The 23,900-nt window shown below is 42.1% G+C and overlaps 1 protein-coding gene across 2 annotated transcripts; it reads left to right on the top strand.

Moving 5' to 3' along the window:
* Positions 1 to 1,025: 1,025 nt before the first annotated feature.
* Positions 1,026 to 23,733, top strand: LOC108617998 (uncharacterized). Of its 2 annotated transcripts, none has more exons than XM_089474465.1 (9): positions 1,026 to 1,459; positions 2,529 to 5,802; positions 12,361 to 12,799; positions 14,367 to 14,546; positions 15,586 to 16,073; positions 16,784 to 17,187; positions 17,255 to 17,621; positions 18,266 to 19,654; positions 20,571 to 23,733. In XM_089474465.1, the coding sequence occupies exons 2-9, from the start codon at positions 2,587 to 2,589 to the stop codon at positions 20,982 to 20,984; spliced, it is 6,897 nt and encodes a 2,298-aa protein (XP_089330591.1). In that variant the 5' UTR covers positions 1,026 to 1,459; positions 2,529 to 2,586; the 3' UTR covers positions 20,985 to 23,733. The 2 variants fall into 2 exon arrangements, with proteins under 2 accessions (XP_089330591.1, XP_089330592.1); XM_089474466.1 differs by having other exon boundaries at positions 15,757 to 16,073.
* Positions 23,734 to 23,900: the final 167 nt, after the last annotated feature.

Raw genomic sequence — 23,900 nt, forward strand, 5'->3', positions numbered from 1 at the left:
AAAACTGTCGCCGGTCACCGTAGCCAATTGTCGCTTCTGTGGGGCCGGTGCAGCGCGAAGGGGCTGCTGATAGATACCCACTATAGAGCTGCCCAGCGTCATGTGAGCAAGGCCTTCACAGTCCGACTGCCCAATACACGTCCATATATCAATGCAGGCGGATACATTTCACAATATGCTCCAATGTAGTTAATGTAGTTGATTTCAGTTGATTCCGCTGGCAGTTGGCAAATCAGCTGTATAAACATGCAGATAAAATGTACAACGGTTGTTATTGCACCCAACGAATATACTCTGCTGGCGTTAGTTGAGCGAGTACATCAACTGGCAAGTGCAGCGCATAATTGCCAACGACAACACGCACTATCCACAAGTAGCGGCAGCAGCAGAAGCAGCAGCTGGCCGCTGGGACAGCCCGTGGTGCATGCGAGCTGTAGGCGAGCCCATTGGGTTGGGCCAGTAGTTATACCCTATAAACAAATGTAATTAGCAAGCATGATGGCTAGAGACATGGCATGTGACAGCCAAACCCAAGAATATAAATTTATATAAAAAGATATACCGTATTAATATATACTTATTGTTTATAGAAAATAAAGCAAAAACTAATTAAACATTGCTTAATACATTGCTCAGGTTAAATGTAAATATTTTAATAGTTAAAAATTATTTGCCAAACTGCATCGGCACGATTTCTAAGGTATAATCTCGTTGCGCTCATTAGTTAACTAACTGCTGAGCGCTGCCCTTCTGCTGGTTTGTTCTTCCTCTCTCTCTTTATCGCTTTATTTTTCTGATTCGCTCTGCTTACATGCCAAGCATTTCCATCACCGTAATTCAAATGTCTTTGGCGTCGTTTCTTTTGCTCGGCGCTCGTTGAGTTTTTTGCGCTTGCGCCTAGATCGTAGCCGCTGCCGAAGCTCAAGCCGAGCCTCAAGACAACACGAGAGCCGCCGTCGAAGCCGAAAGCGTTGCGAGCTGCCTTTGAGTTTCAGTTGCGTTTGCTCAGTCAACTTCCGCCACGAAACGCGTTCGGACGTGCGTCTTAAGCGGCGATCGGTGAACGCTGAAACCAACCCAAAGCCGCAGACAGTCAAAAATTCACAGAATTTTTACGTAGCGCGTTGTAATTTTTGTTGTTTACATTTCCGCGTTGCATACGTGTGTGTGTGCGTGTGACTGTGTGTGTGCTTTTGTTTTTGTTTGTGTCTTTTTGTTTTGTTTCTGTTGTTTTTTTTGTTTTTTTTTTTTTGTCGGTGGTGTCTTTCGCTCTGCATTCGCGCGTAACGGAGCGGCTATTAACAACTACCCCCGTCTCAGTCGCACACGCGCACTGCTGTGGGGCTACATCCTGAGCGCAGGATGCGCTTGGCTGCACTCGCGCACCTGTTTTTCTGTGTCAGCCCAGCAACAACAGCAACAACAACAAACAACACTTTGTGTCGAAATTTGTTAGCCGGTAAATTTTATAATTTATGCAAAAATTAGAAATATAATAAAATATGGTTAGTTAAGTGGAAAATTCAACTGGTTGCTCGAGCATAGGTCACATTTACCTGTTGGTAAATGTTTTCACCTTATTTTTCTGTGTGAGAGTTTCCGATAAGAAAAACTCCCACATTTTGTCAGCGTATCAATGAAGCAGTCCAACACAATTTGAATATGCAAATTTTTACCTTAACAACCGGAACTTGTCATCAAATATATATGTATGTACATGTATGTATGTATATGCATATATTTTGATTGCTTACACTTATAATAGTAGGAAATATGATGTAACTAACACTAACGTAATTTTTTTTTTATTTTTTAGACATTTTGCATTACTTTATTTTCAACTATTAAAAACAAAAATATTTAAACTAATTTTTTTATTTAATTTAAATTAGCTGTAATATTTGAAAAAACAATTCATGTAATATTTTTAAAAACATTTCTTGCAATATTTAAAAAAATATTTTTTACGAATAAATTTTCGAAATATATTTTCTATGGGAATAATCTGAAAATATTTAAAGTGCGGAAAATATTGCATACGTTTTCTTTTCTTTGTTTTTAAGACTTTTTAAAATTTATGTGTGAATAATTTCCTTTTAACAAAAAAAAAAAAACTCAAAATATTTTAAAAATGTTGAGAAAAATGCATTTTTTTCTATAGAGGATACAATTATAAAAATATTCCAAATACCTGTTTCAATATAGATTACATTTCTAAATTTAATTCAATTTGTCTTAAAAATAAAATATAGATAGGAAAATCATTCCTCCATTAGGATTCGAGTGAAATGCACGCATGAATGAGGTTAGGTCGAAGCGTGATAGACTAATTATAATTGGAATGGGTAATGCACGATCTAGAAAACGTTGGGGTGCTATTAACGGTACTGTGGAAATTATTTTATTGCCCGATAATTGTGTTTATTATTGGTTATCTAGTATCTGTTACGATGATGATGATGATCATGATGATGATGTGCTAATTTCTTCATTTATTGCGTGAACTAATTTTGAATTGCAATTCGCAGCTTGAATGACGATTGACGCTGTATATGTGCATATATTGGCGCTGGCGCGGCAGCAACTATGCTGATTGTGGACATGCTAACGCTGGCCTTAACGAACGGACAGAGCGTGCTGGAGCGGGACAGGGAGCGGCAGCGGGAGCGGGAGCGGGAGAGGGAGCGGGAGCAGTGTGATGAAGCAGCGAAACGCAGCAAAATGACGGCAACAGCGATGGCTAACAAAACGCTTAGCAAACATAATGAAGATGCAAATTATAAGAGCAACAGCAATAACAACAACAGCAACAACAACAGCAGCAGCAATAATGAGCATATTGCTGTTGCAATTGAGGCAGCCGCCGCGGCGGCAGCAGCAGCTCTGATTGCAGCGGGCAACATGTCTAACGGTGTACAAGGTTTAAATGTGGCTGCTGCTGCTGCTGCTGCTGCTGCTGATGGCACTGATGACGTCGATTTGGCATGCGAGGCACGCAGCTCACGAGTTAATGTTGCTGGCGTGCAATACAAGGCGCATTGTGCGTGGCAGCCCCAGCACCAACAGCAGCAGCAGCAGCAGCAGGGCGTCGTGCGGGGCTGGCAGGAGGCGTGCCAGTCAGCGGATAGCAGTGACATGCAAACACAGGCGCATGCGCGTGCTGAATACAGCGACAACAACCACAGCAACAACAGCAACACAGGAGCGGAAGTTGTCAGCAATTGGGAGCGCGCGCAAGTCGAGCGTGAGAGCGTGAGCGTGAGCGCAAACGCAGAGCATGCTGGCCATGGCCAGCAACCACCCAATGTGACAGCAGCAACAACACAAGCCAGCACCAGCAGCAGCAGCAGCAGCACCAGCACCAACACCAGCAATGCCAAAGGCACGGGGAGCGACAACAGCGACAACAGCGCCTGCTCAATATCTACAATTGGCAGTGAGCTTTTCAAAGCCAAACTCACAGTAGCAGCAGCAGCAGCAGCAGCAGCAGCGGCAGCAGCAGCAGCACCACCAACCGCAGCAGCAGTCGTCGCAGCAAGCGCAGCTGAGCAGCAGCAGCAGCAGCAGCAGCCAATAACAAATTTTGGCCAAAATCAAAAATTGTTGAAAATTGTTGAAAATCTTGTGCAAATTGAAGATTGTAAAATTAGCAACGATATTGGCCAAAGCGAGCAGCAGCAGTTGCTACAGCTACAGCAACAGCAGCAGCAGCAGAAAGAATTTTTTTTTACTACCAATAAGAACGACGCGAGCAGCGCAGCTGGCGACGACGCTGACAGCGACGCGCGACGTACAGAAAAATTTGTGCAAAAAATTTGTGAAAATGATTTAAATGTCAATTTTTTTAACAATTCGAGTGAAAATGTGCAAAGCGACATAGCGACAGTAGCAACAACAACAAAAGAGTCTAGTGATAGTGACGAGCAATCGTTGTTGTTGTTGTTGGTGGAGGAGGAGCAGCAGCAGCAACACCACCACCCCCACCACCACCAGCAGCAGCAGCAGCAGCAGCAGCAGCAGAAGGAGGTGCCATTGTCATTGCCATATTTGAAGCTAGACAACCGATGGCAGCAGCAATTGCCAGCGACGAATGTTGCTGCTGGCCCAGTGCACGCGACTGACGCCAAACGTAACGAGCAATGCTCTAATCAAGGCGAACTATCGAACAATTCCAAACAGCTCGGCGTTGGCAATGATCTAGGGCATAAGCAGGAGGCGACGTTAGCAACGAGCAGCGCAACAAGCTGCAACGATAAGGATCTTATTGATTTCGGTGACGATTTGACCGAGGATTTTGTGGCCAGCCAAAGGCTCAAGCGCTTACAGCATAATTTTCAGGGACGCGTTAACAGCAGCAGCAGCAGCAGTAGCAGCAGCAGCTCTGCCAGCAACAACAGCTGTGGTGAGGCTGTTGTAGTTGATGATTGTGTAAAGGCATCCTTGAGACAGCAACAGCAACAGCAACAGCAACTAATACAACTAAATGCCAGCACAGCGACAATAAGCACAACAAAGAAACTACCCCCACAGCCAGCACTAGCAGTAGCAGGAGGAGGAGTAGCAACACCCAACAGCAACAGCAGCGCTCTGCAGGACAATAAAATAGTTGAAAGCGCGCTATTGGCCGTGGCCCCAGGCTCAAGTGCAATACAATTAAATCGAAATTGTATACAAGACATTGCTAATGAACAAATTGCCAAAGCAAATAGCAGACAACAGCAGCAGCAGCAGCAGCAGGAGCAAGAGCAGCAGGAGCAGGAGGAGCAGCAGCAATTGCTGAATACGCAGCAAGAAATTGCAGAGCGCGTGCGCTGTGAGAGTTTGGCTGATAGCAGCAGCAGCAGCGAGAGTAGCAGCCAGGTGCTGATTGAAATTGAGACACCAGCAACAACAGCAACAACAACAACAACAGCAGCAACAACAATACGCAGCGCCTTTGTGCCCACTGCCAACGACAATAGCAACAACAACAACAACAGTTACAGCTACAACAACAACAACAACAACAACAGCAGCAACAACAATTGCAGCTCATCGAGTGGCAATTTTGTGGCGTCACTTAGCGAATTCGATGTGCAACGCTTTGGCGACTATTTGAAGGCAGCGAGACAATTGCAATTGCTCGACATTAGAGCGAGCGCCGGAGCTCCGAGTGAGCCGCTGTCCGAGTGCAGCAAGCAGCGACGCGGCTATCAGTGCTACGACGAGTTGCTCGCTGAATTTGTTAGCGAGCAGCAGCAACAGCAACAGCAACAGCAGCAGCAGCAAGAGCGAGTTGGCATTAGCGAGAGCGAGAGCGAACAGAGTGAGAGCGAGAGCGAGAGCGAAAGCGTGTGCCAATGCAATGAGTGCCTAACAGTTCTAGCAGCAACTTATACAACAGCAGCAGCAGCGAGTGCAATCGTTAACAATAATACATCAACAACAGCAGCAATAGCAGCAACAACAGCAGCAGCAATAGCAGCAGCAGCAGCAGCAACAACAACTGATACGACAGCAACAATTGCCACAGCGAACGTGCTCAAGATGCGCGAAATGAATGGGCAGCTGCGCGGTCTGCTCAAGAAACCAAATCGTCCGCCGCCGGTGCGTAAAAATCGCGTCGTCTTCGATGAGACACGCAACGAATTCTTCGAGGCGGACTATATCATATTGATACGGGAGGATTGCGCCTACGATGAGGAGGACGAGGAGCCCTGCACCTGCGGCGAGCATGAGCTGGTGCGGCTCTGCTGTGAGGAGGGCTGCCAGTGCAACTATGCGGTGAGTGCCGCTGATGCGGCCGATGGACGAACGCCACAGGTGAGTGCAGAAAGTGGAAAAGAGAGCGACGTAGGGGGGGTGGAGGGAGGGAGGGGAGTGTGTGGGAGAGGGAGAGGAATTGTGAGCGAGTTGCTGGCAGTTAGAAGTAGCTGCCACACACACACACATACACAGATAAACTCTGAGACACACACACACACACACACACACACACACACACACCTACACACGTTAAGCGGATTAAGCGACGAGTTGCACAAGTGAGCAAAGTTGAAGTGCTTAAGGCAGCTTAGGCATGTCTGTGTGTTGGTGTATTGGTGTGTGTGTGACGCAGCACAAAAGTAGGCAACACTCAGACAAGCACACACACGCACACACACACACACACTCAGAGAGCTAGTGAGATTGAGAGTTGCGTTGACAGGCAGCTTAATAGTTGAGCATTAAAACACATTTTCCATTTGCTCTGCATTTTCTTTGATTTTCCTTGGTTTTCCCTAATTTTCTTTGATTTTCTCTCTAGTTTCCCTTTTGGCCAACTTCGTGTCAGGCTGTCAGACAACATCACCAATGTATTTCTAGCCACTGCTGGCAAATATTTCCGAAGTTTTGCTTCTATTTCGTCTGTCAAATTCGGGATTTGGGCTTTAGTTCCAGCTAAACATTATGCAGAGTATATTTGTGCTCTGTATATGACATACTGTTAAATATTTAACATTATCAGTGTACACTCTTATGCCCATGTTAAATATCTAACAACTTGTCTAGAGCTAAACAAGATCTAAACATAAGGTGACCATTTTCTTTTTAACTAGACTTAAGTCATTGATAGTAGAACTACTCTAGTCTACTCTACAATTAATTTTCTAGCCCTTCTGGTCACCTCCCTTAGCCTCTTGTTAAATATTTAACAGCTTGTCTTTGGCTAGATCAGATCTAAATATATTTGAGCAACTTTTCTAGAGTCACACAAGATCTAAACATAAGTTGACCATTTTCTACTATAGTCTACTCTAAGCTTCAATCTATTTCCTGCTCCTTTAGTCACCTCCCTTACCCTCTTGTTAAATATTTAACAGCTTGTCTTTGGCTCTATCTGATCCACATATATTTGAGCAATGTTCTCTTTACTTTTTACTTTTACCTAGACTTAGGTTCACAGTTGTAGAGCTCTATAGGCTCTACTGTATAATATTTGACCTCTTTGGTCACCTCTCTCATCCATCATCTTGTTAAATATTTAACAGCTTGTCTTTGGCTCTATTTGATCTACACTTATTTGAGCAATGTTCATTTTATTGTAACCAGTTTTAGTCTAAATATAGTAGACCTCTTTAATCTCTGTTTAACTATCTGCATACTACTTAGCCTCTTTGGTCACCTCTCTCATCCTCTGGTTAAATGTTTAACAGCTTGTGTATTTTAATAATCTGAAAATATATATTCATTATAACAGTAGTGTTGCCTTCTATTTTTATCATTCTCTCTCTTTGTCTGGGTAAATATTTCTAACTCTTGATTGATTAGCCGAAGACAGTCCTCTTAGTGCATTTCCAATCTAAGGGCAAGTTCTCCATGTTTAGTTTGAAGCTTTCGTTTCCAGATTCCAGTGTCCTCCATGTTCATATCTTGAAGTCCTCAGCATTTTTCTGCGAATTCCTCTTGAGTTTTTAGATTTTTATGTGACACAAAGTCTGCAGTATTTCCCGCTCCCTTGTCCGATGTCCATTTTGTTCATTTTATTTAATGTCTCTCTAAATACTCTTTTATCTCTACTGTTTCACATGTTCCCTTGTCTCAAGGCCTCAATCTATAATCTTTAGTCTTTGGCCTTTACCTTCTTTCTTCCTCCATGTTTCGCTTTGTTATAAACTTTACCTAAGCCGAAGGTTCCAGTTGACAGTGCCTAAGTTTTTTAAGTTAGCCTTAATTTTATATATATTCTAATCTCTAAAAATTAAGTTGCCTTTTTTTTGCTCAACTGCATCTTGATTTAGTTTTTACTTTGAGTTTAGTCTTCTGGCTTTAGTCTTCCATATTTATATCTTCAATCTTCCTCATCAATCTCCAGTCTTTGGTCTTCAGTTCATAGACTTTAGTCTTGAGAGCTCAATCTTTAGCCTTCAGTCTTTATCCTTCCGTTTTCAGTTTTCAATCTTCATTCTTCAGTCTTTATCCTTCCGTTTTCAGTTTTCATTCTTCAGTCTTTATCCTTCCTTCTTCAGTCCTTAGTTTTCAATTTTTAAATTTCGTTCTTTACTCATCCAGCTAAAGATTTCCATCTTCAGTTGTCCATCTTACTTCTTTCAAGTTAGACTTTAGTCCTTAGACTTCACTCTGTAGTCATTCGTCCTTTTCTCCTTTTGTGCCCAATGTTTTCCATATTCTATGTTTCATTCAACCCTTTCAACTTCCTTATAGTATATCAATATATATTTGTAAATATATACTTAAGCTCCACTTCAGTCTCGGTCCATGCAATACTTTCACCTTCACCCACTTTACGAGCCATTTTGCCCCACTGTGCGCTCTGTCAATTATGAGCAACAACAAAACAATTGTTCAACTATAATTGAACAAAGTTTTTCGTGTCATATTTTGCTTTGCACTCCATTGAGTTGAGTTTAGTAATTTATATACCGATATATAAATGTATATATGTATATACTATATTTATATGTATATACATTTATTGTTTAAATTTCATATCCTGATTTCACTCAGCTCAGCTCAGTTCGGCTCGGCTCGGCTTGCAGCTCGAGTGGCAGTGAAGGCAAGTCAAGTAGCAAGTTGCAAGTTGTTGTTGTTGTTGTTGTTGTTGTAGATACTGCTAGCAAGTTTGTAGTTAGCTCGAGTCTCTACCCCACACCGCCCCACCACGACTTCGTTATCCTTGTGCAAGTGGTGTATAAATCACTTAAAAACTTTTACACAAAATGCAGCTCAAGTGACTTCCAGCACGTTAGCAACATTGTTGCATGTGTGTGTGTGTGTGTGTGTGTGTGTGTGTGTGTGTATTTATATATATATATATATATATAGTATATATATATCAATGATATATTGTTTTATGAAATTGTGCCTTTTATCGTGATGTACGCGTTTCATGTTGCTAAGGACATTCGCAAGGTTTGCTGTCGCAGCAACTTGCCTGCTGTCTCCTCCCCTTCCCTCCTCTCTCCCTCTGTCGCTCTCCTCTTGCTTCTTGGCCTATTACGTATACGTCATGCACTCTTTAAGTTCTTTCTCTCTGTCTTTCATTTTTTTTTTTTTTTTTGTTGCTTTTGCCTTTGCATCGATTCTAAGCGGCCCTCGAGCTGCGTTTAAATTTCAATTTTCTGCCACATGAGCGTCACTTGAGTGCGCCTCTTTTTTGCTTATCTGCCACGGCAAATGTCCTGCTGGCACACCCCCGCACCCTCTCTGGCCACACACAATACGCCCCACTCACTGTCTGTCCCTCTGTCCCTCTGTCTGTCCGTCTGTTTGTCTGTCTGTCTGAGTGCTTTGGCCAGAGTGGGTGGCCGCCCAATGCACTTGACTTGGCGCTGCTCAAGCATGTGGCAAATGCCTAAGATTCCAGTCTGTGTGCGCCTCGCCACTGCCATTCTCTTTCTCTCTGTCTCCTTCTATGCCCTCTGTGTGTAGGTGTGTTGGCTCTCAAGAGTTTAATATGCATTTAGTGTATGTAACAAGTTTACCAAACGCGTTGCATAACCCAAACGGAACTCGAGCTGCAGACAAAGGGAAAGGCCAACAAAACGTGCTGGGTGCAAAACTGTCATACCACATGTCAAATGCTCTCACAGGTATATAACAGTTCAACACATATGTATTGGAATGTATTTATATGACTTGTGAGTGACAGCAAACTAGGATCTATAGTTGCCAGAAGCAGTACTGGAAGGCATAGAGTCGAAACTGTTATACAACTTATCAAAGGCTTTTATATATAAAAGGTTATATAACAGTTGATATATGATATTAGGCCATCGCATACAGAAATTATTTAGTCATAATCAACAGAGACAAACCTACAGTAGAGACTGTTATACAAATTTTAAAATACTTTTACATATTATATAACAGTTTATTTTTATTTATTCATCAGCATCAAGAGGTAAAGCTTATCAAGTAGGCAAATATAACACAGAAAAACATGCAAAATAAACTGTTATACAACTTACCTAGTGCTATATGCATATAACAGTAAATATACAGCATATATGGCAACAGAAGTTGAAGCTCCTGCTTCTGTAGTATACAAGAATAACAAGGGAAGATTTCGAGTAAAAACTGTTATACAGTTAAGCAAATACACTTACAAGCATTAGCTGTAAAGCAGTTATGATAGATATATTAAAATAGAAGCCCTCTCTAGTATCCGAAAGTAACAATGGAAAACATATAGTAAAATCTGTTATACAAATTATTAATTAATAGAAAGATATATAACAGTCAAGATATTTATATATATATAATTTTTAGAGATCCAGCTAGTACTAGATAAAGGTATTATAGGATAAATTTAGAAACTGTAATAAAGTTCATCTCACACGCCAATAACAGTTAAGATCTATTTTTGCAATGATTAAAGCTGAACTAAAACAAATTCAGTTGAAATTTTAACAGCAAAAATTTAACAGCTTGACGTAAAATCGCAGAAATAATGAATGGAAGAGAGAGGCTTGATATACATACATGTATATGTATGTATGCATATTGCCAATATATTTAGCCAAGCCACCTCCATGCAAATTCTCTCAGGTAAATTGAAAAACAAAAACCCACAAGAAAATTTGACAATCTTTATGGCCAAGCTGCGCTCTTACGACTTTGCCATTTTCCATTTTCCATTTGACTTTTCCCACACACACACACATACAATCACACACACACATGTTGTAGCGTTTCCTCAACGTTATGTGCGCGGCTTTTTGCTTTATGAGGCACTGCCTGAAGAAGTCAGCAAAACAAAAAGAGAAGAAACTTCTTGGCAACTTGATTGCCTTGCCCTGTTCTGTCTGGCCCAGAGGCAGAGGCAGCCACAGCGAACTTTTGGCCTAGACTTTGTTTCCAATTGCAAATGCATTGTGTTAAATGTACTTCTATTTGCACTTACAAACGTATGTGTTTTGCATGTATATGTGTGTGTGTGTGTATGTGCGCATATGCATGTGTCTTGTCCTTGGTCTTGCGGCTTGTGGTTGTGCTTTAGCGCTAGATAATCAGCTAATAGGCGGCTTTGGAAGTTGTAACTAACAAAGAATAAACTGTTATACAACTCGACTGTTATAGGTACGACTGTTATACTACTAATAGGCGGCTTTGGAAGTTGTAACTGACAAAGAATAAACTGTTATACAACTTGACTGTTATACGTACGACTGTTATACGTATTCAGCCAAACATTACTGGCTCTGATAGGCATTAAGTGAAAAAAGAAAAAACTGTTATACAACTGTCATACGACTGTTATACGTATGAAGTTAAATATAACTGGCTCACATGGGCATTAAACAAATTTAAGTTGCCGGCAATTATCTATGCAATTGTTATATTACTGTTATACACGTATATTTCATATATTTACAACAATATTCCGTTTGACTGAACGAAAAGCCATATACATTTAACACTTGATCAATTTGAGCTTTAAAAACTGTTATACAACTGTTATATTAGAGCTGAAGTAGATTCAGAACATGACTATATAATTAACAGACTGTCAAGCAACCTCTAAAACTGTTATAAATCTGTTAAATGACTTTTATACGCTTTCAGAGCAAACAAGTTTTACTTGTTAAGAAATATCTGAATACACTTTTGCACTTTTTTAGCTGTTATACATGTGTCGCAGAGCTGCCATAACATTGAATTTCTATGTCAATTATTATATAACTATAATGACAGTAATTAAGCGCCGCACCGTACAAGTGTTATACTCAAGCAACGGTCACTGCCTTATGATTAGTTTCCTGCACAGCCGCCGAGGAGACTTAACACAGATTTACGAGCACACATAGTTCATCAGCCAGACAGCCACCCACACGCACATACACACTTACACTCACACGAACACATACACATACATGCATATGTATTCATGTAGCGCCCCCATGCCGTCTGGCTATAAAACTCAATTAGCTTAATTTGCGAGCGGGCGCACAATTACGTGTAGCTAGAAGCCTAGTTGCCTATAACTTACTTAGTTAGCTAACATCAAGTTGATGCTACACTTGAAAAAAATGTATAAAAACTGTTATAAGCTGAAGAAGAGATGAATTACTCATGTGTTAGACGTTTAGGCTCTCACGGAAGGGATTGTAAATGAAGTGTAGTCAAAAACTGACATACAACAGTCAACAACTGCTAGACATGGGTAATACGACTGTTATAAAACTGTTATATAACTGTTATACAAATGTTATATTGCTAAAAACTACTGTTATGCAGTTGTCATTTAGTTACAAAACTATTGTAAAACTGTTATACAACTATTATACCACTGCAAAACAACTCTCTTTGAAAATACGAAACTCGTATGGTAAACGTAATTTCTCTGAGTGTAATTCGACTCTTTAAATTATTTTGCAGAGCCCCAAATTCCAGCCGCCCATCGACTTTGTGGACGATGCGGCGCTCAGTCCACCGGATGGCTACAAGGACAACAGCTTGAAGAATACGCTGGGCGGTGCGCTCAGTGGTCACATCTTTGGGGCGCAGCATCTGCAACAGTTGCAGGTGATACAGCGTCTGCAGCAGCAGCGTGCCGCAATGTTGGCGGCGCGCAACGGCAATGGCAACAATCAAGTACCGCCACCGCCGCCGCCAGTGGGCAGCGCTCAGCAGCAGCAGCAACAGCAGCAGCAACAACAACAACAGCAGCAGCAGCAACAACAGCAGCAGCAACAACAACAGCATCATGCCACATCCCAGCAGCAGCAGCAGCAGCAGGCCGATGAGGACCTGCAGGGCGTTTGCACTGAGTGCGCCGAGTGTGCCGAATGCGCCGCAAAGCAGCTACAGGATGCAGGTAACTGCGCCAATGTCCTTTGGCTTTTGGTTTATGTTTTGCTAGCTCCGATGCAATTAGCGGGCATCCCTTTGGGCGTGGCTAGATGGATAGCCAGGGCGAGTGGGCGCAGGGAGGGGGAGTGTCCTCTCGCGGCTCGTCTGCGCCCTTTTGGGCTTTGCCTCTATTCAGCAGCGTTCTTTTTCGTTTTTCGTTTGCCTTTGTGTAATCTAATCATAAATTATTTATGCAAACAGGCTCCTCGGCCGGCCATCAGCTGGGTCTAGACCGTGCCAATTGGGTGCGAGCCATAAATGCGACGCCATTTTGATTTTTTATGTCGCAGCGAAGGCCCATGAAATTTAATAGCTAATTAAATTTCATTTAATACGACTGCCCGAAGTTCTAGGGGGCAATCGCGGACCATTGGGGATTTAAGGCTTAAGATAACTGTTATACAAGTGTTATATAACTGGCTTATGTGCCAGTTATACTTTAATTAATCTTATATAAGAATTAAAGGACAGTTATGCAAGTGTTATACAAGCAGTATAGATTTTTTGCCATACCATATACTGTTAAATGCGAAATATCAAACAACTGTAATACATCTAATTTCAAAGAGAACTCAACTTGAATGCTATAGGATTTCTATTACCTCATTAAGGTCAATTCAGTTACAGACGCCTTCGGTTACAGACTCAAGCTTTATAGATTTTCGTAGAGTATATGCAACGCACAGAGTATATGTAGCCCACACTTGCCACACTGTGTGCAACAATCTGCAGTAAATTCAAGGAGGAACATCGCAAGCCCGCATTGCCGCAGACGTCGAAGTTAACAATGATTGATTTATGGAAACTTAACTAAATGGATAAACAAGCGAAAGTTTTGTAGTTGTTTATGGCTTTGCTTTCTGGGTTGCCCATAGCAGGATATGAGAAGCGACACTTTTTGTGCGGCAGGCAATACTTTTGTAGTTCAGAAAGTAGGGAACGGGCTAGGCTCGATGTTTACATTAATTTTGGTCACGCTTTATTGATTGGCAAGCAAAACGGAACTCGTGTGTCGCCCCCTCGTTGAACATTATTTGTTGCGCCTAACGAAGCGGAATGTGACCCACCCGGTTAACAGTCAAAGAGCCAGCGAGCCAACGAGCCGCCGGAACCACTGAACCACTAAGCCACCAAAGTTAAGTCGAGCACCAGGGCATGGGACCCGAGCTTTGGCCGCACCCTCATATAAGAGAGCAATCCTTCAAGCGCGCTTCCGCCGCAGCAACAGGCCCGCCAACTGGCATACTCCATATAACAGTATGACAGCGTGTATTACCCCGGCAAGGGCCCAGTCGAATATTTGAAATCAATTAAGAAATTAAATAAATCAAACTTTGCCTTTAAAATGTGAACTTCCGAAAAATGTAATGACACGATATAATATTAAAAACTGTTATACAAATGTTTGTGCAATACGATAGCTGTGTAGATCCTACAGCTGGGCCTAGCCCTAGACCTAGAGCTGCTCATTAATCACTCAATTAATCATGACATCATCTAATATTCTCCCCCCTCTGCCACTCCCTCCACAGAATGCAGCGCCGCCCAATGCAACGAAGAGCTGACGCCCATTGGCGTGCCAGCTGTGGCACTGCTGCCATTGCACACCAGCTCACCGGAGCGTCGCATCACGCAAAAGGAGATCATCGCCGGCGAGGAGCGTCCCAAATATGTGCTTCAATCTCAATACAAGCCCGCAGCGGCAGCAGCAGGTAAGCTCTCCCAATTCAGCTCAACAAATTCCTCATTAGCTTTGTGTATCGCTGCATATACTCGCTATACTACATGCATCGCTGCATCCACCTCACGCCACTCGTCCAGCACCCAAACCCGAATTTGCTCAGCATTTGTTTAACTCATTCTTTGCAATATTCCTGCAATTGGCATTGAGCGGTCATAGCACAGAGCATAGTTCCATTCATCATTCGTTGCCAACTTTCCAAATTATCATCTCTCAATATTAGATATGGCATAGAGTATACATGGCTTACATCAGTCAATCTAAAGTAATCCCCTCCTGGAGCATTCATTCAATTTGAACAATTGGCAGATTGCAGATCGAAAGAGAAAGTGAAATTGATCAATCATGCCATACAAAGCGATTTGTGCATATGTTATACAGCTGTTATACAGCTGAATGACATTTTCTAATGTGTTATACAATTGGTGTATACAGCTATTATATGACAGCTATACATATGTTATAAATAATTGTTATACAACTGTTATACGACTGTTATATTGATGCTATACAGTTTGTAATCAAACCTTCAATATGTTCCGTTATATGACTGTTATACAACTGTTATATGACTGTTATACAACTGTTATATAACTGTTATACAGCTGTTATATAACTGTTATACAACTGTTATAACTGTGTTAAAACTGTTTTATGACTATTATTCAGATGTTGTGTAATTTGCGACCCCTTGGTTGTTGATCTACAGCTGCCATACATCTGTTATACACCAATGTGAATATCAGTGTAATTAACACTGCACACTGAAGCTGCAGCCAAAGCTGCTCGCAATCAATCGTTCGACCTCGCTCATTCGTCCGTCCATCCACTGCTCTCCCAACTAACCACGTTTGTCTCTTTGCCACCTGTCAATGCAAATCTGTTCAATGCTCTATTTCGTATAACAATTACAACCAAATATGCCGCTCTCTCTGACTATGCCGCATGTGAATGCTGAACTTCGCGCGTGTGTGTGTGCGTATGTGTGTATGTGTGTTAATAAATAACAGTCAAAGTTAGAAAGGAATCGGGCAGTAGCAGCAAGCCCGCCGCAAGCTCTAGTCCCGGTTCCGTATCCGTAACCGGTTCCGGCTACGGCACCAGCCTGGTGCCAGCAGCGGGCAGTAGCACAGCCAAGAAAAAAAGATTTGTTGTTGAAACTATTACCACTATGACCACAGTGACCGAGCGACGCATCATACGCGAAGCGCCCGAGGATCTGGCCGCTGCCAACTCAACTGGCACAGGAGCTGGCTCCACGCCAGCAGCGGACTTGCTGCCACCGGCACTGCCAGCCAAGGCAAGCGCCACAGCAGCCGCAGCAGCGGCGGCGGCGGCAGCGGCAGCAGCCACTGCTGCTGCAGGCTCCGCAGCTGGCTCGGAGCAATACGATGAGGAGAAACCTCCGCCCATACCGCCCAAGGAGCTAACAACGACCACACAGATCAGCGGTATATTAAAGGGCGGCAAGCTCTGGAAGCAGGACTCTATTTCACAGGTGAGTGAAGCTATAATCAATCAATCAATCCATGTGAATAATGAAATTAGGCTTTTCAATTAGCTAAATCAATCAACTATTAATTCATTCAGGTCTGTCAATTAACCAAGTCAATCATCTAGCAATGAAGTCAAGTGCAGTAAGGCAATCAATCAAACAACCAGATAGACGCTTAGTAGTCAATCAATCAATAAATGATTCGGTTAGAGATTGACGTATAGACGAATATTTATTTAGGCAGTCAATCAATCAGTTTATTGCACTATCAGACAAACAGAGAGCAAATCAGTCAATCATAGCATATATCCATCAGTCTTTAAGATGGTCAATCAGGCAATAAAAGGCAGACAAACAGTCAGTCAATCAGCGAACCAGCTGAAGCAGCGTCATTCAGAGCTGTAGGCAGTCAGAGCTGTAAACAATCCTACAATCAGAGAGTAAGAAAACTGTCTCCTGTCAGATAGTCTGTCAATCAGCAAACTAATCAGAGCTGTCGTCAATCAGAGCTGTGGATAGTCAATCATTTAATCAGATAATCAATCAGGCGAGCAAGCTATAAGAGATAGACAAATCGTCAGGTAGCTAGTCTGTCTCCTGTTAAACAGACAGTCAATCAGTCAGAGCTGCTGTCAGTCAATCAATCAATCAGGAAGCTACAAACACATAACATAATGCTAAACAATCAATTCCATCTACGTCTCAACCACCAGCAATCGGATGACCAAAATAACACCACCTCAGAGGACGAAAGTGGCGCTACGAAACGCTCGGTGCGTTTTGTGACCGAGGATCAGGCGAACGCCGGCACCGATGGCGATGGTCAATCGCTGTGCGGCGAGCTGGATGATAGCGAGAACCAGATCAACGAGCTGATACCCATTAAGAAGCACTCGACACTGTTCAATAATGCGTTGCGTCCGAACTCGGCGGTGCGCCAACTGTTTCCCAGCGTCTCGGCCCAACAGGCGCCGGTGCTCACCTCGGAGGCATTGCGCGCCTTCGATGAGTCGAAGCGTGCCGGCTGCCTGGTCACCCATTTGCCCGGCAGCTGCGGCGACTCGGACACCTTGCGGCGCAGCATGGAGCGCAACATACTCCGGCGCTCCCTGATCAAGTGAGTGCAACTGAAGCTTAGCTCAGGCAATCTAAGTTTTCATGTTCTTCCACTATTCCCATTACAGGAAAAAGGCCGTCAAGTCGGACATTTCGCTGGAGGAGCGCATAAAGCAGCTGACCTGCGACATTGATGAGGATCTGGTCGAGGAGCTGTCACGCGGCGTTGCCGATGCTGATCAGGATCAGGATTTGGCCAGCGACCGCGACTGCTCGGAGCTGGCACAGCGCGACAGTCCCGCCGGCGAGGAGAACCCCAACACGCTTGCGCCCAAATTCATGAATGGCGAGAAGAGCTTCTCGCCCAGCAGCTCCGTCTCCAGCTCGTCCAGCGGCTCGTCGGCTTACAAGAAAATCGCCGACATCTTCAGTCGCGACAAGAAGCAGGAGAAGATCATGGAGCTGGAGGAGAATCCTATTGTTATCATACCACAGGTAAGCGCACTTTGGCAGTTAGAGGGAGAGGGAGCTAGAGGAACTAACTTGTTGTATTCATGAGAATTGCAGAGAGGGGCAAGCTTGCCTAATGCATAAACAGGAGATGCACTTTATAGAAAAGTGTTTATAAATGAGTTTTTGGTTATATTTCCACTGTCTTACAACTTTTATACAACTGTTATACAGCTGAAAGTCTTAAGATTTGTTTTTTTTTTTTTTGGTTTACTAAACAAACCTACAGAAGTTTGAAAACTTTATGTTTCCTTTGAGTTTATGAAAATCACGGCGAAAGGCAAGCAAATAACTGTTATACTGTTGTACAGCTCAAATATTTTATTGTGTCTGTTATATAAAAAGTACATGAATATAAATGTTATACAAGCGCTTAAAAGCTGTTATACAAGTATAATACACCTGTTATAAAAGTGTTATACAACTGTTATACACCTAAAATCGTGAAAATTAATGGCTATGTGCTTGGAAAAAAGTTTATCATTGCAATAATTGTATATTACGTGCATGCCAGCCTTAAGAGCTTATTTAATAAGAATCGCAAAGAGAGCCGCTCTACAGATATATATCCAAATCGCACAGTTTGAATTGCCAGTAATCGTTTGATCATTAACACTTTTCATCTCCAGGAATGCCGCTGCCCGGCCGCCCCAGACTTGGGCATGGGCATCCAGGTGCCAGTGGTGCACACACAAATCCATCGAACGCCGCCGCGCCAAAACGAGCCGAAGCGTCAATTCTTATCGACACTGGCGCCGCTGACAGCCTGTGTGGCCGGCAACAAGGACGATCTGTCCTCCTACTACACACTGGCCGCAGCAGCGGCTGCCCATCAGCATGGGCACTCGGCGCATGCGCATGCCCATTATGCGGCTGCAGCGGCCGCAGCTGACTACAACATGAGCCAGCTGCTGGGAGCGGCGGCGGCAGCGGGCGTTGGTGATGCTGCGGCACAGCAGGCGGCAGCTGCAGCGATGGCGGCACAGGGCTTGGCCATGGGCGGAGGAGCAGGAGGCGGCGGAGCTGGAGCTGGCGCAGGAGCTGGTGGTGCGGGCGGTGGAGCTGCTGGCGGTGGGGATGAGGCACGTAAGGTGGCGCCGGATGTAATTGCGGGCACACCCGGCCAGGAGACAACACAGCAGGACGAACTGGCCGCCTTTGCCCAGGCGGAGGCCAAGCGCACGGAGCAGCTGAAGAAACGCTACACGGGCGTAGAGAGCGCCTCGCAGTCCCAGTCGCAGGCGAGTAGCGACGACGACGAGCAGAACGATTATGGCTTCAACAAGCGGCCCTCGGTGCGCGGCATCAAGCCCAAGTTCAGTTCCACCAACGAGATTCTCGCCCAGATGCAGGAGCAGCTCACTCAACAAATACCCACAACGGTGATCAGTAGCCAGCCGGTGCCACAGGCGATCAAGGGCTACGCCATGCCCAATCAGCCCAAGCAGAACCCCTCGCCGCAGAATGTGCCACAGCAGCAACAGCAGCAGCAGCAGCAGCAGCAGCAACAGCAGCAGCAACAACAACTGCAACAGCAAATGGCCGCTGCGCTGCAGGCGAACACCATAGCGCAGCAGAAGACGGAGCAGCGCACCTGGAGCTTCTACAGCGAGAGCGGAGAGCAGCAACGTTTTCCGGTGGACGCGGCGGCTGCGGCTGCCATACAGCAGACCTACTACCAGACGCTGCCGGCTGGCGCCATGTTCCGACAGACCATGATACAGCAGGGCGCCGCCGACGATGCCTCGCTGCTGTATGCGGCGGCACAGAACTGCCAGAGCGTCACGGCAACGGCAACAGCAACGGCCATCGAGCAGAGCAAGCACAGCAGCTACAGCAGCCACTTTGCACGTAGCCCCACCCGACGGCCGGAGTCGCCGCCGCCATTGCGTAACTATCATCAGACGATGGTGCTGATACCCTACAATGCCGAAACCTATTCCCAATTTGCCACCAGCAGCAGTGTCGATCCGAAGCTGGCGCACATTCAGCGACAGAATATACTCGAGTATCAGCAGGTGAGAATGCGAAAGAGAAAGCGAGAGAGAGAAAGAGTAGAGACAGAGAAAAATAGAGATGGTAGATAGGGTTAGAGTATGTGTGGAAGAGAAGGAGAGAAAGATGAAAAAATGCTAAGGAGAGAGAGAGAGAGAGAGAGAGAGAGAGAGAGAAAGAGAAAGAGAATGAGAGGGAATGAGGGGGTAGAGATAGTACAAAGGGTGGACAGCTAAAGAGAGAAACTTAGAGTATGTGTGGAAGGGAGGGAGGAAGACACAGTCAAGAATGAAAAGTGAAAGACAGAAATTAATTGATAGATATATGTATGTATATACGGAGAAAAATATAATTGAGAGACCAAGAAATATAGAGCGGTAGACAGTGAGAAAATGAGAGAGCGAGAAAGAGAGACAGCGCAATAGACAAAGAAATGGTGAGGAAGAGTGCAAACGAGATATGCACAGAGAGAACGCAAGATACTATGAGGGAGAGAATGCCAGAAAATACAACAGAGAGATAAAAGAAAGAGTCTGAGAGAAAGTGAGAGAGATACGAGAGGAAAGAGACGGAAAAGAACAGCGGCTGAAAACGAATAGAAGGCTGAGAAGGAGCGAGATGGGAAGAAAAGAGAAAAGGAAAGAGAGAAAAAAGGGAGGGAAATAAAGAAGAAGACCAAAAATAGGGCAGAGGGTGAATGACAAAGAGAGAGAAACAACGAACGATTGAAATGCATTGATTGGTAGGTAAAGATAATGAAAGACAGAAAGAGGGCAGAGGATAAAAGGGATTTGATTAGATTAGACGTAGCCTATAAATCAATATAGATGCAGGAAAAGCTTTAGCACACTTTCGTTTTACAGGGCATCTTGTAGTCTAGTACACCGACTTGCTAAGAATTGAATTCAAATTGTTCTTTTCTTTTTCACTTTTGCTCAGGTAACACAGCAAACGATTCGCGTGCCCATTGGCTATGCACTGCCCGGCATGCAGTTGCATGTGGTGAGTGGGCGTGGTCATGCCGCCCACTACGCACAGCATCCGCAACAGCATCAGCACCAGCAGCATCAACAGCAGCAGCAGCAGCAGCAACAACAGCAGCAACAACAGCAACAACAGCAGCAGCAACAACGTCTCATGTCGCAGCATTATCAATTCGCAGCAGAGGGCGGCATGCCGGGCTTTAGTGAACGGGGCGTGCCCGAAGGAGCAGCAGCTGTGTCGCACAGCGATTGCAGTGCCATGGTCTCGCCGACAGGCGGAGCAGTTCAGCAACAGCAACAGCAGCAACAGCAACAACAGCAGCAGCAACAGCAGCAACAGGGATCCGTTTATTATGCAATGAACGTATGACCCGGGCTGGAATAGTCGCTGCCAGCGGCGGTGATTGTTGAGCGCCGCCAATGTCAACGCGTCGAGTTGTCAGCGACTTCAGTGCACTTGGGCGGTGGTGCTGGCCTGGGCTGAGCCACGCCCACAGTTGAGAAGCAGGCGAAAAGAAGTACTAGGAGGGGCACTCAATCAAAATGTGAAAATTGTTTTGCTTTTCTAGTTTTGGAATCGTTGTTGTTGAACGCATTGATCCTAGCGAGCGTCTCACTTGCTGTCTCACTCACTTACTATACCCCTCTATTTCTCTCACTCTCACTCTCGCTCTCACTGTCTGTCTGCATTGTGTAAAGTCGCTTGAACAACACTGCACATTAGTAAGGCTAACAACACTAAACACTAGTATTAGCAACGGGAATGAAAATACTCTGATTGAATATGACAAAAATCGAATTGAATTTAAATATGAAAAAACAAAAAAATATATTTATAGAAAATAAAAAAGAATAGATTTTGTTTTTAAGTTATAACACAGCAACCAAAAGCGAAAGAAGAAACCAAATTAAGTCCATGAATTTATTGACATCATGCTGGGTGCTACAAATGCAACAAGATAAAAGAGAGGAAAAAAAATACCAAAATGTTAAAAATTTAATTAATAATATTTTAAGTTCTTTTCTTATTGAAAACATTTTTTTTATATATACATATAATGGTTTGTTTAAATTTTGTGCGCTTTATCGAAAAAACATGTTTGCTCAATGCATTTGATTTTAAGTAAAAATATATATATATATATAAATGAAATTAAATTATATTATAAATTAAATATATTATATTAAATTATATATATTATATATATTTGAATGTAGTGCAATTTTGGTGCTATAACCAATCTTTTCTCTCACCCACAAAAAAAAAAAAAGATATATATATATATATATATATAAATATATATATATATATATAACAAAAATTACCAAAACAAAACCAAACAAAATTATGCAAACTTTGCTGTCGGGCGTAACCGACTGCATAATACTTGTTCACGCTGCAAAAGAAAATTTGTTGAAAAAAAAAAATAGCGTAATAGCTTCGAAAAATATTTTTTTTTAATATTGAGAAACTTGTTATCCCAGTAGTCTCTATGGAAAGTAAGGCCTCTCGAGCTTGGCTTCAAATTTTCAATTTTCCTCTATGAAATATAGCAGTCTGGTCTAATAGATTAGGCCTAGAGGCTAACCTAGATCGATACTATCTTCCAATGCCTTGCGTTCACAAATGTACATACATAGCTAAGAGCTATATAGGCTCAGTCGGTCTAGACTCTAGTCTGTAGCAGTCTCTTCTCTGAGGCCCACAATACATAAACTAAGTTTTAAGTACAGGCAGATAAGCCCAATATGCTCACCTCTTAGCATGTGAACGAGTATTAAGATAAACCAAAAAACAAAATTATACAAACATATGTATGAAAATTATGTTTTTTTTTCGAGCTATTAATTAACTTAATATGCGAACAACTTTATATCTAGCGACTATATATTTAAGTATTATTAATTAATTATAAATATATATATATTTTTTTTCAATTTAAAATTAATAATTATAATTTCAATTATTTTTTGTGCATTTTTTTTTTTTACTGTATAATAAAAAATATGAAATCTATATACATATATAAATTTTTTGAGTTGTCAGAAAAGTTTTGATTGAACAAAAAAATGATATATATATATATATATACATATATATGTATATGCACAGGTCTATATAAATGGGTAATAGCATTTGATATACTTAGAACAACGAAATAATGAGTTCATATAACTAATTTCACTTCATTTCTTAAGCTAATGGCTACACATTACACACATATATCTATATATATCTTTATATATTATATAGTATATATTGTTCAACAATTTTGTTCTGCAAAGGGTATTTGTAGTGCGAGTAGGCATAAAGAAAATGCTTTTGGTTTGAGTTGAACTTGAAATCTTTTTTCATTCGCTACAATCAGTATATAGTATATATATATTATATATATTTTGTGAGCTACAGTTTGTTTGGGTTTCATAAAGAACAGACATATACATATATGCACACACACACATGTATATGTGTTTGTTTATGTGTATATGTATATGTGTATGCTATCTATTGTATCATTCGTAAAAATCATTTACTTCTAAGGGAAAAGAGGAAAAAGAAAAACCAAGTGCCAAAGCAGCACGAAAACGAAAAAAAAAATAAATAAATAAATAAAACGAAAGAAATATTTTGCTTGTTGGATTAACTTGAAACAGGTATAAATGGAAAAGTATGGAAATTGATTGTATGAAAATATACAAGATAACTATATACTAGTATATATAGTACTCACAAAACGAAAATAAAATATAATAATAATGATAATGAAAAAACAAAACAAAATAAGTTGAATATTATTTTTAAACGAAATCACAAATTGCGTTCATGTCTATATATATAAATATATATATATATATATGTATATGTATACACATATGTTTATATAAATATATATACTTATATGTATGTATATATATATTATAAATAATATCTACTACAAAGCAGCACAGAGACAACGCGAAACCCGAGTTAGTTAGAGCTATCGATATATACATATATATAGAAATAAAATATAAAAAAAATATAGAAATCTAGATGTAGAGCTCGAGTGCTAAACGAAGTTAGTCGTATAATATATAATACAACAAAATATACCAAAGCAAACAAAAAAAACAACAAATATATTGTCGGAAAAAATTATTGAAAAAAAGGATAAAAACAACATTTTTGAATTGACAAAAGCAGCGCGATTTGCATATTTAAATATATATATACGATATATAAGTATATATATATATATATATATATATAGAATATACATTATATATGTTTGTGTTTTTTGAATTG

The sequence above is a fragment of the Drosophila arizonae genome, chromosome X, assembly GCF_054131065.1.
Source record: "Drosophila arizonae isolate 15081-1271.41 chromosome X, UAZ_ARI_1.0, whole genome shotgun sequence".
Lineage (NCBI taxonomy): Eukaryota > Metazoa > Arthropoda > Insecta > Diptera > Drosophilidae > Drosophila > Drosophila arizonae.